Source organism: Pinus tabuliformis, chromosome 8, assembly GCF_031772625.1.
Source record: "Pinus tabuliformis cultivar Carrire ecotype Pingquan chromosome 8, CPIR1, whole genome shotgun sequence".
NCBI lineage: Eukaryota > Viridiplantae > Streptophyta > Pinopsida > Pinales > Pinaceae > Pinus > Pinus tabuliformis.
Window position 1 is genome coordinate 1,557,979,740 of NC_142294.1, and position 15,118 is coordinate 1,557,994,857.

Genomic DNA, 15,118 nt, shown 5'->3' on the forward strand with positions numbered 1-15,118 from the left:
GATGAACACTTGTATCAACAATTTTCTTAGTTCAGTTTGCAACGTGAGATGTTAAAGTGATGTGGGACTTCAGGCTTCAACCTACTTGTTTTCCACTGTAGAATACATACATTTTTTCAACTCCTACAGTAATTTTCTTACTTGGCACCCCCATCTTAATATGGTATCTATCTAAACCAAATTCTTTCCCCTCCCATGTTTTAAGAAGCCTGAAACAAGAGATAGGGTAATCGTAGTATTAAGAAGCTTAGATTCTAGAGAAAATATGGAAATGATTGGAAATTTATCGACGCACTCATCTCGGATGTTACGACAATACCTCTGAATGCACTCAATTGTTTGTTAGTACTAACCAAATACAATGCTTCTACTACAATCAGCCCACTATGGAATCCCTGTTAGATGCTACTCCAATCAACTTTGAATGTTTCGACAGCAACATCAGGAATCCTCTTCCTTCTCTGCATCTTCCCAAGGCAACACTGGAATAGATTCAACAAAAGTTGATATTGAACTATTTTTCTTAGCAGTGATGGAGAATTTTTCTTCAACTTGCCTTTGCCACAAGTAGCCTGCTGCTTCAAGCCAGTGAGGGTGAACCAAATAACGTTTATGCTGCACAGCCCAGCGTGCTTTATCAGTTCCTAAATCTAGAGCAACAACATGAGTTACAGATTCATCTAATGCGGTAGAACATGTTGCTCCTAATTCTTCAGCCGTACGCCAAAGATGATGTTTCTCAGCAGGATAATCCATTGGGAAGATCCGACTGAAGACAATTTTGCAACCTTCAAGAACTTTCAAACGCACAGCTTTTATGACCTGCACTTTAAGGAAAAAATGAATCGTTAAACCAATTTCCCTTCACAGAACAATGAGCTCCACCAAATTTTTTTCCCTGTTATCACTGCCAATACTCCTACACAAGAAGCTAAAGTAACAATTAATCTCAAGAGCTGTCAATAAAATATAAAAACATTGGTATTGGCATACCTGTCTTACATCTCTGCTATTGAAGCCCGATCGAGCAATATCTTTATCATTATTCTGTAGAAACAAGGCTATGAGTAAAAGAGCAGTAGGCAATTCTAGTAAAATCCATTAATACTTATATCTATGAGAATTTTGAACTCTTGGGATTCCTTCAGTTCTTCCACAAAATGTTATTAAATATGTTCTATTCATAATGCTGTTTTTACTGAATAATCTTGAAGAAGAAAAAAGTAGAAACATTGCATGCCAGAGAGAAAAGTGCCAGCTTGAATTTCAAGAACAAATGAAACATAAAACTGTCCTAACCAGGCAACAACCCAAATAGATAGACAAGTGACTAGGTGAAATTTTCCATTGGTATTGGTTGAAACAATTCACAGAAGTTAGACAAAAGCAAACATATTTCTGAAACTTTTCCAAACTAACTAATTTCCAGGTTGTAGATCAACTACATACAAAAAATTCAAGCAATTTGTCCATGGCAGTATTGCACACATTGCGATAATATTGGAATTATCATGATATTATTGCCGAAACCCACCTCGCCAATATTATCAGCAGTATTTATCGCGATAAATTGGCGGATTTGAAATTATCGTGAAAATTTCCATATTTATCGCTAGTCAAATGAAATTATCGCCTTGCTGCGCCAAATTTCGTTTTAAAACGTCCGGGTCTGATTTTTTTTGCTCATTTCGGTTTTTTGCTTGCTGGGATTGTGATCTGAGAGGTATAGCAACCTTGTGACGTGACTATAACCAGCTAACAAAGGGATTTCCATAGTATTTTTTGCCATTAGCTGAGTATTTGTAGAGTGGGTATCTACTCCAATATACCATTTCCACATTTCCAGGTATGTAAAAAATTCTCCATTTTCTTTGTTTTTCTTTGTTCATTAGATATACTTCTTTTTTCTCTTTGAATGAAGGATTTAATATTTATGTAGCTAGGGTATTTTAATTGGAACATTTTTCATGGTTTTTCAATTTTGTGAATTTGTAATTCTAAGTTCTTCTCATTTTTTTGTCCCATAGATTTACAAATTGAATCAGTGCTCTAGACTCTAGAGTCTACAAACTCTACACATTTCAAGAATCAAAATGCCAAAGCCATTGGATCCAATCTGGGAGTATGGTCTACCCTATGAGGGTCATAATAGAATGAGGTTGAATTGCAAGCTATGTGGTATGGAAATGTTTGGTGGAATCAGCCGTTTGAAATACCACCTTGCCAGAATACCAGGGAATGAAGTGGAGATTTTCCCAGCAGCCACCCCAGAAATTATCCATATTGCAAACCAATCCATTTTTCAAATGCATAAGAAGAGAGATCAAAAGGAAGAAGCAAGGCTTGAGCTTGCAAATAGATCCACAAGCTTCTCAGGAGTGGGGGAAAGCCAATCCTTGGGCTCACCTTCTACAATGCCTGGCCCCTCAGCGTCCTCACCTTTCTTTGTGCCAAGATCCATGCCTAGGGGGCAACCTTCTATTCGATCAATGGTGAAATCGAAGGAGAAGGAAGAGGCTGACAAAATTGTGGCGAAATGCTTTCTATGGAGTGACATACCATTCAACATTGCCAAGAACAACCCATTCTACCATTCCATGTTTGAAGTTGCTACCATTGTTGGTCCAGGCTACAAGGGCCCTTCTTATAATGACTTGAGAGGGCATCTCCTTCAAGGGGAAAAGGCTGATTGCACAAGGAGATTGGCTGAGTTGAAAGAATCATGGGAGATCACAGGATGCACTATTATGTCAGATGGTTGGATAGATGGGAAGGGCAGGTCCATTCTGAATTTCTTGGTTAATTGTCCCAAGGGGGACAATGTTTATCAAATCTATTGATGCATCTGCATATGTTAAAGATGCACAGTTATTATGTGAGTTATTGGATAACTTCATTCAAGAGATAGGTCCGCAGTATGTTGTCCAAGTCATTACAAACAATGCTGCTAACTATGTTGCTGCTGGCAAGTTGCTCATGGAGAGGTATCAAACCTTATATTGGACTCCTTGTGCTGCCCATTGCATTGATTTGATGCTAGAGGACATGGGAAAAATTCCTTGGATCAAGGAAATTGTTGAGTCGGCTAGGAGTGTTACAAAATATATTTACAATCATACATTTGTTCTAACACTCATGAGACAGTTCACAGGGGGAAAGGAGTTGGTCTGTCCTGCTATCACATGTTTTGCAACTAGCTTCATTTCTCTTCAATCTCTCTACAATTCGATGTTGGAGTTGCAGAGGATGTTTCTCTCAGATGAGTGGAATGCTTGTGTCTATAGCACTAAAGTGGATGGGCAAGCCATAGCCCAACTTGTGAGACACAACCAGAGTTTTTGGATGGGAGTGGAGGAGTTGTGTGCTATCAGTGAACCTTTAGTAAAGGTTCTTCGCTTGGTTGATGGTGAGAAGCCCACAATGGGCTACTTGTATGAGGCCATGGATAGGGCCAAGGAAGCTATCCATCGATACTATGAGGACAAGGGGGAAGAGGGATTCACTAGATGAGATGAGATATGGGGTGTGATTGATGAGCGATGGAACAACACTCTCCATCGTTTGATTCATGCAGCAAGGCTCTACCTCAACCCTGCATTCTCTTATGCATGTGGATTTAGGTTTGATGCAGAGGTTATGGATGGATTTTACCAATGTATTCAGAGGATGGTGTTGACTTCAACGAGATTTCCAAACAACTTGAGGTATATAAGTTGAGTTCTGGGACATTTGGGTATGATATGGCTATCCAAGACAGGACCACAAGGATGCCAGGTAAGCTACAAGTAAAATTTATTTCAATTTCCACTTTCAAATTTCAATGTGTTTCCTTTCTATGACTATCTATGATTCTATTTGAAATTTTGACATTTGTTACTTAATGGAAAATTGAAATATAAGTCATTGTCTTTCCTTGGAAATTTGAATCCTTTCCATTTATTTGTTGTAGATGTTTGGTGGGCAAACTATGGTAGAAGAGTCCCAGAGTTGCAAAAACTTGCCATTCGAGTGCTAAGTCAAACTTGCAGCTCTTCAGGGTGTGAGCACAATTGGAGTGTCTTTGAAAAGATACACTCCAAGAAGTGCAACAGGTTAGAAACTTAGAAATTTTCAAATTAAATTTAATTTATGGCATATGTAGGACATCATCCTGAATCTTGATTGAATGATTCCTCTAATGATTAATCACAAAATGTTCCTCGTGCAATTTAGATGCCCACCGCCTCAATGACATGGTACATGTCTACTACAATCTCAGGTTATGGGTCAGGCAGATCAACAAAGTCTCTGATACAGAGGCCTTTTCATTGGAGGCACTTGACGCCAAGAGTCCATGGAGGGTGGAGACCGAGAAGCCTCTCATGGAGGAGGCACCTGAGTGGTTGGAGCAAGAGGATGAGGAGGAGGAGGAGGAGGAGGAGGAGGATACTACATGTAGGAGAGACAGATTTAGAGCAGGGGGAGGATATTGAATTTGAGAGTGTGCCAGAGATAGAGCCACTGCTACCATGACCACCTCCACAAAGACTGCCAACTAGGGGAAGAGGCAGAAGACATCCCACTTCATCTTCAACATTTTCCCCAAGAGTTTCACCTTCCACTTCAGGCTCCACCTACTGCTTCTAGAGGAAGAATGACAGCAATGACCTTTGCCCATAAAAGGGGTAGAGGGAATCATTGAAACTTGATATTTTAGTGCATCATGATTAGCCTTGTAGGCTTGTAGTATATAGATGCCACATGATTGTGAAGACAATTTTCTTGGTATTTTGTTCTTGCTAACCAGGATCAACTTAAGCACTTGCAATCCTCAACTTTTTAAAAGAAAAATAATGGCTATTAAATTTTCGAAGAATGAACTAGATGGTAAAACTACACAAGTATTTGCATTATATACAATACATGAAGAAAGATGGCCATCATGGGATAGGCCCATGTGTCTCTATGAAGAAAGTCACACGAAAGAAATAATGGCAAGAATTGGTCTCATGATTGGATAGAAATTGCAGTGTGTTCATGACCACTGACCTCATCAAAAAATATCTGATGCACAGAACGCAGTGCACGTAGCATGCTGGCAAGAGTGCCCTCCATCTCTGTTTCATCCCTCATTGCCTGTGTAAATGATTGACCTTGGATATTATATTGTCGACAACTTGAGCTAAAGAAATGGTATCTTTCCATCACCATCAGATTTGATCTGTGCCTTGGCCATACCTGCACTCATTAGAGCATTAAAATTAATGTCCAAAGAAATTGTATACAAAATTACATATCACATACCTGTCAAACCAATTCGGACCATTCCTTGTTAATGAGTCACAAATGTTGCATGCAGCAATGAAGATACTAATGAATAGAAAGAATTAGAGTCAGAACCCATTCAAAATCAAACCAACCAAATAACTTAATCATGAAGACAGTGAACTGTCAACTGTATCATGGTTAAAATTGATGGTTTGACATAGTTAAAGATAACATAAGCACCACACACCAAGATTCATTTTATATCACTCTAATTGAGCACTGAACACGAGTGTATTCATTTCCAGTACTTGGTACGATGTTTCATTCTTTATCAGCAATTTGAATCATGGTTTCAACATACGAGGACCTAACAACCACTTAAATGGCATTTCTTCATAATATACTAAAATCCCAGATATTAACTGCTTCAGTTTTGCCCTCTGGAGCTTATGTTTTCAACATTTGTACCAATAGCAAATTCTCTCTTCTACAGTTTTGTGAAACTTTGGTGCTTGCAAGAAATTCAGAAAATAACACAAGACAATTTTTGAATATGTAAAACCAGTTACCACTCTATTTCTGAGCCAAAATGTGAAAAGCAAACAGACAAAGCAGAGATGCCGTATACATATTTGGAGACAAAAGCTAATACAAAATAACTTGCCATGCAAATATTGAATTCATGTAAGTGACAAGACCCAGACATATCCATCGGCAAATTAAGTGAGGATTTATTACTCACATTCTCTGTATCATCAAGAATCACAACTGCTGACTCTGCTCCCAGTACCACATCCAGGTTTTTTTGATGTCTGTGGGTACTGTCCCCCTGTGAAATGACTCTAGTGCCAAAATATTTTCCTGTGGGATCAAGAAGTTTTGCCATTTTCAAAGCATAACCACGCTCCCCCATTGTATAGACATACATCTCATACATCTCATTTGCCTCTTCCAAAAACTTGTGCACGAAAGGCCTAAGTTTCGTCCACATTTGCAAGGACATCAATCTGTACAAGCTCCTGCTGGTGTCCCCAACTTCTGTTGAAAAAGTAAAGGAATATTACAAACAGAATTCTAATCAAATATTTACACAAACAAAAGAAATAGTAAGCTGAAAAGGATATGCACGAATTTCACAAGATATCCCTCTAAACAACTGAGAAGAGAAACTGCAAGACAGCATACAAGAGACCTACATCCCCAAAACAAGACTGAATAACTAAATATAAAGTAAGAGGCATGCAGATTCTGGACAAACTCACGGTATAGAGTCTAAACACATTATGTGCGCATTTATTTCCTATGCATGTTCTTCCTAAAAAATGTGCAGGAAAATATATGTTTGCAACATTGCATGGTCCTACAACATTCGTAATGGCTTTACCTACAGGATGTAAATTTTAGCAACACCCATCACATGTAGATAATTGTTGGGCTAAGGCTGGATCCTTTCTCTTGCAATATTTTGCTCAGAGAAAACCCTCCGCAAAACATGTAACAGAAACATCATTAAAGAATGACAACTAGGAGGAGATAACACCACCAAGCTTAGGGGTGATCATATATTGACTTGTGGACACACTTTCAGTCCCAAAATAATCTGCTAGCTATGACCCACATTCTAAACTTCTTGTAAACACCCACCACTTCACTATCAAATAATTAGTTGTGTGTGGGTAATAAAGTATGGCCCATTGGTCACATCCTCTGTCCAAGCAGCATATTGATAGCTGCACTGCTCCTCCTCATCCCCTACAATACTTGTACCAGAATGTCCCCAGATCCATTATTGGAATGGATCCGGATACCTAAAATGGACCAGAGGACAGATCTGATAGGATCCAGTTGCAAATGTTAAGTGTGCACAACCTTGTGATGTTATAAACGAATTTGTGAAAAAATTGTAGCATTTCTATAAACTTTATATGCGTGTTTATAAAAGTGAATTGGACCATGAACTGACATATGGATCATCCCTCTGGGCCAACATAGTGGTTACAAAATCCTCATACAGGTACTTATTCTAGGACCAGTGCTATACAACTTCAGATTGTAGAAATTTCTTATTTTCCACCCCGGTTTTCAGTTTCACCTTATTTCTCCAAAATAGTTAAATGCCATTTCCCATATCCATACATTCAACAACTGGAAAATAAATTTTACTGAAAACACAAATTCTGGAAATATTAGAGAATGCTGGAAAATGCAGAAATAAATATCAGCACATACAAACAGTCATTCAACACATTTAAACACAGTGATTTTTTGTCAAGGTGACCCTGGAAAAACCCCCTACAACTCTTGGGGAAAACCAGTTCGAAAGCTAAACCAGTTCGAAAGCTCTTTCTTAATTCTGGAAAATGATTTTACAGTGAGAAAAATATTGAGAAAAATATTCAGCGAAAAATCAGCAAGCAAACTTTTACAACTTATCTCGTTTTCCGTGCCTCACAGCCAACTGGAAAAACTTGCAAACAGCAAAACAGAACAGCAATAAATGTTGTACGGCCTCCTCGATTTTTGTGCCCAAATTTCAGCCTTAAAATGCTGCTGTATGGACTACCTAAAAAGCATGCAGGCTGCCATAAATGCTGCTGTATGGTTTCCTCGATTTCTGTGCAGAAAAACAGCAGTACAGCTGTATGGATTTCTGCCTAGAAAAGCATGCCAAGGTACAGCCACTTACTGTACGGCCTCCCTTGAAAAACGTGCCAGCAAACTTCAAATTTTCTGCTCCTCGATTTCTGTGCTAACTTGCTGTACGGTCTCCTTGGAATCTGAACCAAAACTGTTGTACGGCCTTTCTAGAAAATCGTGCCCAAAGTCTGCCTTTCACTGTGTGCTAACTCAGCTGTACGGACTTGCTGAAACGCTGCCTTGGAATGTGTGCCAAGTTGCTGCCTCCTTCTCCTCACTGTCCAGAAATCTACCTTACTCTCCTCTCAATCTGCTCATGAAAGAATGAATGACCTTTTCCTCCTTTCCCTCCTTTAATCTTACCCTAAGTGGCTTTTGGGGAATCCCTAAATCCAATGGCTGAAATAGATTGAGATCTAGGGCTGAGATTAAATGCTCATTTAAATCTCACTTTCTATTTTTTTAATTCACCCCACTTTAATAAAAACCCACTTAGTCATTTATGTCCAAAATCACTTTTCCTTTCTAATTTTACATTGACTTTATTAAAGTCACTTTATAATTAGACTTTAGTAACTTTATTACTTAAAGTCACTTTTAAATTAGATTTGACTTTATAAAAATTATAAAGTCACTTTACGAGAAAAAATTAAATTCTTTTGGACACTTTTCCCTAGGTCAAAGATCAAAGCCTTAAGGAACCACCTGTCCTCCGGTACCAAATTTCAACACAGATAACAAGTGACCCATACTACTAGTAACAAGTGATGTTAAAGCAACTTCTCTGGTACCCATTCCACTGCAAATTTGTTCTTTCCTCATCTTTTCCATTAATTTTAAATTCATCCTCCTTCCCGAACTCATATTTTTTAGTTTTCTATCCATTTCATTTCATTCAGCTACAATAATAGCAAGAATGGAAAATAATAATAATAACAATAACAACAATAATAACAGCAACAACAATAAGAATGACCAAAGGGGTTGGATCCAATGGTGAAAAGCAAGTTTTTTCACCGATGGGTAACATTCAATTCTCGTGAGGGCCACTTATCCTAGAAGCCATAAGGACACCTTGAGAGATTATATCAATGGTCTCATGACCCGTGCAAACATAAGTGAATCAAAACACACCACCATGTCCTTATAAAAAAGTCAAATCTCACTAACACAATTGGATTTTGAGGGTTTCATCTGTAAAGCAGCCAAGGTTCCAAACTTGCAGTAGTTGGAAGGAGACACTCAAAAAAATTCAACCATGTTAAGTGTTGGAGAGGTCCAGGCAGGGTGCAATCCCCAGGTCATTTTGATGGCTTAGATGCCCCTGGGCCAAAGTTTCTTAGATCACAAGTTAATCCCGCAAGTCACAGACATTGATGCAAGAGAAACACAGCAGGGAGGAAATAAACCACTGCCACAAAATAAAAGAATGTGAATCAGATCACTCTAGAGTCTAGACATCATAGGACCACTGTTAGTCCAAAAAGAACATCAAATGGCACTCACAAAAACAGGCAATACACTCCCCCATATGAAGAACAAAAATTACTTTTTAAGGACTCCAATCACTGTCAAATGCTGGTAAAAGATCACCTTCATACAAAAATCAGTCATCGTGTGATTTTCCACCCTTGAAAGATTTAACGAATGGACATAACATTATCAGAAAAGCATCGCTCCTGAAAACAGGCAACCAGCTAAGTGTCTATTAAATAATAGTGGAAGTGCAGAAAAATAGCAAGTGATACAAAAGATGATCAATTAAACCACTATCTCTAGTGGGTCACAACCATCATGATGTTTGAAAGAAAGGAATGCCAATCAAAACAAGGACTACCACTGGGTGTGAGAGGAAAATAAGTTGCTGCCTGTGAGCCTTAACATTTCTAAAAAAGTTATGAAACTCAATTTCAAAATATTTTTAAGAATATTCCCATTTTAATTTTTTTAAATGGTCCAAATGAGAGTGAAGCCAGTCTCTCTCACATCTAGGGTCTTGTTGCAATTTGCTCTCTTCCGAGCATCACTTTCATTGGATGACTTCACTTGAGAGGGCAGAGAGCCTTGAATTCCAACTCCCTGCAGTCAATTGCAAAAGCAATGGACTTTCCAAAGCTACAGCCACACGCAGCTTCCTCCATCTTTGTCCCGCAGCACAGGATCCAGCTCCCGCCTCACTTATATTCATTATTGCATCCCTCTTCTTTAAATTTTAAGCAGGCTGCCTCTGACTGGGGAAATTAGTGGGTGATACTCAGGGCATTTGATTTCACCATCGATGCGGGCAGCACAGGCTCAAGGATTTACGTTTTCAAGTATGTGAATGTGGGGTGGAATCCGCTGGTGACTTTTACAAGTAAAGATGTGCCTTTGCTTAGGACAAAGCCCAAGATTTCGGCATGTGCTTCGAGGCTGGAGAAGGCAAGGGCTTCGCTGTTGGAGCTCTTGAATTTCACTACACAGAAGGTTCCAGAGAGTCACAAGAGTAGTACAAAGATACATTTGATGACTTGATGACGAGCAGGTTGAATTGGTGGAGGAGGGTTTACATGACCAATTACATAAATAAATTTTCTTTCATGACATAAGAAGCCCAAGTAGGATCAATTAAATGTTAATAAGGACTAAGTCTCATCACACAAATCCTAGAAGCACACAATGGGTGCTTTGACCTAGAAACAAAATAAATAAAGCATGAAACCCATACTCATAAATAATTTTTCTTTTACAAATAATTTTCTTTTTCTTTTCTTTTGACAAAATCATGACTCAAATACAACTGTGAAGACCAATACTAGTTACATTTCTCAACTTCTTGGACAATGCGTTGTGGGTTGATTTTTTGTCTCTAAGCAAACACAAGTGCATAAATAGACTGTATGTATGCAATGAGCCAAATCTGTGATGTGTTTCGTTCCACAAGTGTGACTTGATTGCTCTTGTGCATGATCATTGGTTGAGTAATGGTGAAAATGGTGTGCATTAACACCTCCACGTTGTTATCTCTGAGCTAATGCAAATGATTGTATTCCGGCCAAAGCCATTGCATGATCCCATACACTTATACACTTTTGATGTTTGGGTTCTGAATTCTGACATATGTGTGTGTGTGCGTGAATTGTTTGCGAGTGCAGAGGCCCTTTGACCATTGTTCTGAATCAATTCGAACGCAATAGGCTGATGGTTTCATCGTAAATGCTTGATTGTAACCTACGGTATTGTGGGGTTCCAAAAGTCTGTTAAACGAATTCTTATTCTTATGGTTAGATGGCGATGTCCAACTATATATATATGTATATATGTATATATATATATATAGCATAGCTCATTACAACATCTTGTAACAGAGCTTTGACTTTAGTTTGACAGTTGGCCATACATATATGGCAGACATCTAGCAGTTGGCCATGCATGACTAATTAAAATTGGCAGAGGAGGTGTGAAACATCAGATATGGCCAATGGTTCTATGGCAACTTTTGTCTAACTTGCAGCTCTGATGGTAAACCCTGGCACCGTTTGAAGGCCACAAATATATACATATATACATATGTAACAAAGGCTAAGCCTGTTTCAAAACTTAGCAAAGGGATGGTCAAGGATGCCAAAATCAAGTGGTATCTTGTTTTAAATTGTTCTAGCACAATCTTATACAAAGAAATGTGAAGTTTTGGTTCATGATTTCTGCTAGGAGACAAGAATCAAGAGAGAGTTGACAATTCCCTACAACACTTAGCAGTTTCCCTCTTAATCAAGAGATAAGTACTTATATTTTTCTCCCTAGATTATTATTATTATTTGTATTCCTCGATCAGCCTCTTGTCTTTTGTATTTGCTTGGGTATATTGTTTCTTCCATGGTGTCTTTAATGAGGTTTGCAGGCATATCTTGAAGGTTGCCAAGATTCTGGCAACATCAGGAAAAACAAAGCAAGACTTATGACAAGAGGGTTCTCCTAGTAAGAGGGAGCAGCAGTGGCAGAAGGACTTGCTCACGTAACAAAGGGAGTAGTAGTGGCAGAAGGACTTGCTCACATGACAAAGGGAGCAGCAATGGCAAGAGAATTTGCTTCTGCGACAAAGGGAGAGTTGACAATTCCCTACAACACTTAGCAGTTTCCCTCTTAATCAAGAGATAAGTACTTATATTTTTCTCCCTAGATTATTATTATTATTTGTATTCCTCGATCAGCCTCTTGTCTTTTGTATTTGTTTGGTTATATTGTTTCTTCCATGGCATCCTTAATGAGGTTTGCAGGCATATCTTGAAGGTTGCCAAGATTCTGACAACATCAGGAAAAACAAAGCAAGACTTATGACAAGAGGGTTCTCCTAGTAAGAGGGAGCAGCAGTGGCAGAAGGACTTACTCACGTGACGAAGGGAGTAGTAGTGGCAGAAGGACTTACTCACATGACAAAGGGAGCAGCAATGGCAAGAGAATTTGCTTCTGCAACAAAGGGAGCAGCCAGGACTACCATAGGAAGACTTGCTTCAGAAGCCAGAAGGACATGGTCAGACCACTTCATCCAAGAGATGATATAGACAGGAGTAAGAGAGCTCCAGTACATATCCACAGATAAGCAAATTGGGGACATACTTCAAAGAAAAGCTTAGTATGATGTTGAATGTCTCCCTCATTGGAAAGGAATGATGAGGTCTTTGCAGGATTGGGCTGACCATCTCCTAAAGCCATAAAGAACTTTGGATGGATCATAAAGGACTTTGACCAAGAGAAAATGAATACATTCACTGTTGAAGCCAAAAGGACTTGGCTAGTTCATATAGGACTTTGACCAGAAAGGTGAATGTCCCAAAGCAATTACAAGGGAAAATTATAGGATACATTCCCCTCTGAAGACAAAAGGACTTGGCTGCCATAAGGACTCGCATAGTTTGACAAGAAGTGAACGTCCCACTAAAATTATAGGATTGGACAGATCTTCTCCTTGGCCAAAAGGACTTGGCGGCCAGAAAAACTCGGCTACGTTGATCAAAGGAGATAGATGCAATTCACCTTTGAAGCCAAAAAGACCTGGCTAAGTCATAAAGGACTTTGACCAAAGAGGTGAATGGTCCAAAGGCAAATTCTCTCGTAAGAAGCTAGAAGAACTTGGATGCCAGAAGAACTTGGTTGGATCATGACTAAAGGAGATTGATACATTTGCCTAAGGAGCCATAAAGGACTTTGGCCAAAAGCCCTAGATGCTTCCATATGAGAGTCACATTGCCCCCTCAAGGATGGAGTTATCTATAGACATGCATCAACATGACAAGCTCATAAAATTTTCTTCAGGAGATATTTTAGCTAAAGGAAAATCTGTTGCAACTAAGGAGAATACCTCCCTCTCTAAGAGAGAGTGTTGATTTGTGTGTTAGCATTAGAGGTATTTTTGCATGCCAAGAGGCCTCCTAAGTCGACCTAGAAAATTTATGGAAATTAAAATAAAATATATTTTATTTTCGGGTTTCATGTAGACTCAAAAGGGGCAAGTCGACCCCAACATGAAAGGGTGTGTCGGGTGTCCCTTGGGTAAATGCACCCATTTGACTTGTATATATACAAATGATGTGACACTTCATTTGTCTCACTCACTCATCATCTCTCTTATATAGAAGACACTCGTGGGAGCTAAAAAAAGGATGAAATGGCTAAAGTTTGGACTTGGTTTTTGGCACAGATTTCTAGACATTTTATTGTAAACCTTGTTGAAGAAGAATTTCTCCTACAAGAAGAGTTGTTGGGTTTTCTCCCAAGTTTGGGTTTTCCAAGAAAAACTTGTTGTCTTTATAGTGCAAGGTTGTCCCTTTATGATCTTATTCTTTCTATTGTTTTCATTGCATTACTGTTGAGATTTTTGTGTATAATTGCTTAATGATATCAATGGCATAAGAAGAATTAATTGAAGATCATTAGAAGTAATTATCAGATTAGAAAATTGGTTTCTACTGTGTTGATTGTAGAAAAATCAACAAGACCGCAGCAAAGAAGGGACTTTACCTTATTCATGCAACAAGACATATCTTGAACCAAATATTCCAACTCATCCAAATCCTTCAATTAGTGATATGTCATTATTTTCTTATCTTCAACCTCAAATGCTAGAAGTGGGAGCATCGAGGGTGGTTGATCAACACCCCTCACAAAATATACCATCCCCTCTTCCTTCTGGAGGAATTATTCTAGGGTTCTCAGTAACACTCGCAAGCTTTTACATCAACAATCTACTCTCTCATTTTGTTATACTAGAATACAAATTCCTATCTAGTATAGCATAATTTAGATCCTTTTAATTTGTTGTTTTTATTTCTTTTTTAGAGTAGTTGCCTTTGCACTCTTGCTTTGTATTCCACACTAATGTACTTAGCAATCCATTTAACCTATTTGTGGTCATCTGGTAGACCGTAGAACATTGATAAAATTATCTTATCTTAATTTCTCACTGAAATTCCCTCAACTAATCAACAGGGTTACCTTAAATTCTTTTATGGCAAAAACTTAAACGCAGTCTGTAAATTTTTCTTTTCAACGCTATATGAGTCGACCTAGTAGTCTCATAACAAAATATACACAAGAAAATTGTCAATAAGGCAAGAATAAAAAATATGGTAACCCGATATATTTGAGTTCACATGTCAGCCATTACAAAGCAAAACATTTTAAAATGAGAAGATTGCCAAAGAGGCATCTTCATTCTCTGTAAGTGTGACAACAACGTGGAAAGGTAGTCACCAGTGAATTACATCTTCCCTTTTCAACATTTGATCACATATATTTATTTGACCTACAAGCTACCCAACTGCCTTCTCAACTGCCTACCTTTGTTAATTTATTGCTATTTTTGGGCATATTGGAGCCAAATTTGATTGCCAAGGACAAAGCACTCTTCGTTCATATTTGTATGCTCTTTTGTTTCTTGGTGGTTTGCTACAAAACAAAACTTATGAGGGCATGTATAATTGTTGAAGTTTTTGTAGCTTCAGAAGATCTTCTACATAGGCCTCTTAGCATGTAGAAGATATTTGATTGCCTCTTTAGGTGCTTGCTTGGTGGTGTAAGTGATATTATGATTTCTTTCTTTAAAGTTCACTTAGAAAAAGTACAATAAATTAATCTAATTAATTATTGTGGACTTTTAAGGCCAAAGTTCTAAGGATAAATAATAAAATTATTTAAGTTACTTTTATATAATCTCAACTGTTGATCTCAAGTGAGGCTTAAGATTTGATCCTAGTTG

The 15,118-nt window shown here is 38.3% G+C and overlaps 1 protein-coding gene across 1 annotated transcript in view; it reads right to left on the reverse strand.

Moving 5' to 3' along the window:
- Positions 1–222: 222 nt before the first annotated feature.
- LOC149241908 (RNA polymerase II C-terminal domain phosphatase-like 4) overlaps positions 223–15,118 on the reverse strand; it is a 29,551-nt gene continuing 14,655 nt past the window's right edge. Inside the window, exons 5-8 of the mRNA XM_089374070.1 lie at positions 5,990–6,285; positions 5,029–5,217; positions 994–1,047; positions 223–822 (exon numbers count right to left, since the gene is read on the reverse strand). Of these exons, the coding sequence (XP_089230196.1) occupies positions 442–822; positions 994–1,047; positions 5,029–5,217; positions 5,990–6,285 (920 nt within the window). The 3' untranslated portion in view covers positions 223–441. The remainder of the gene's footprint in view (positions 823–993; positions 1,048–5,028; positions 5,218–5,989; positions 6,286–15,118) is intronic.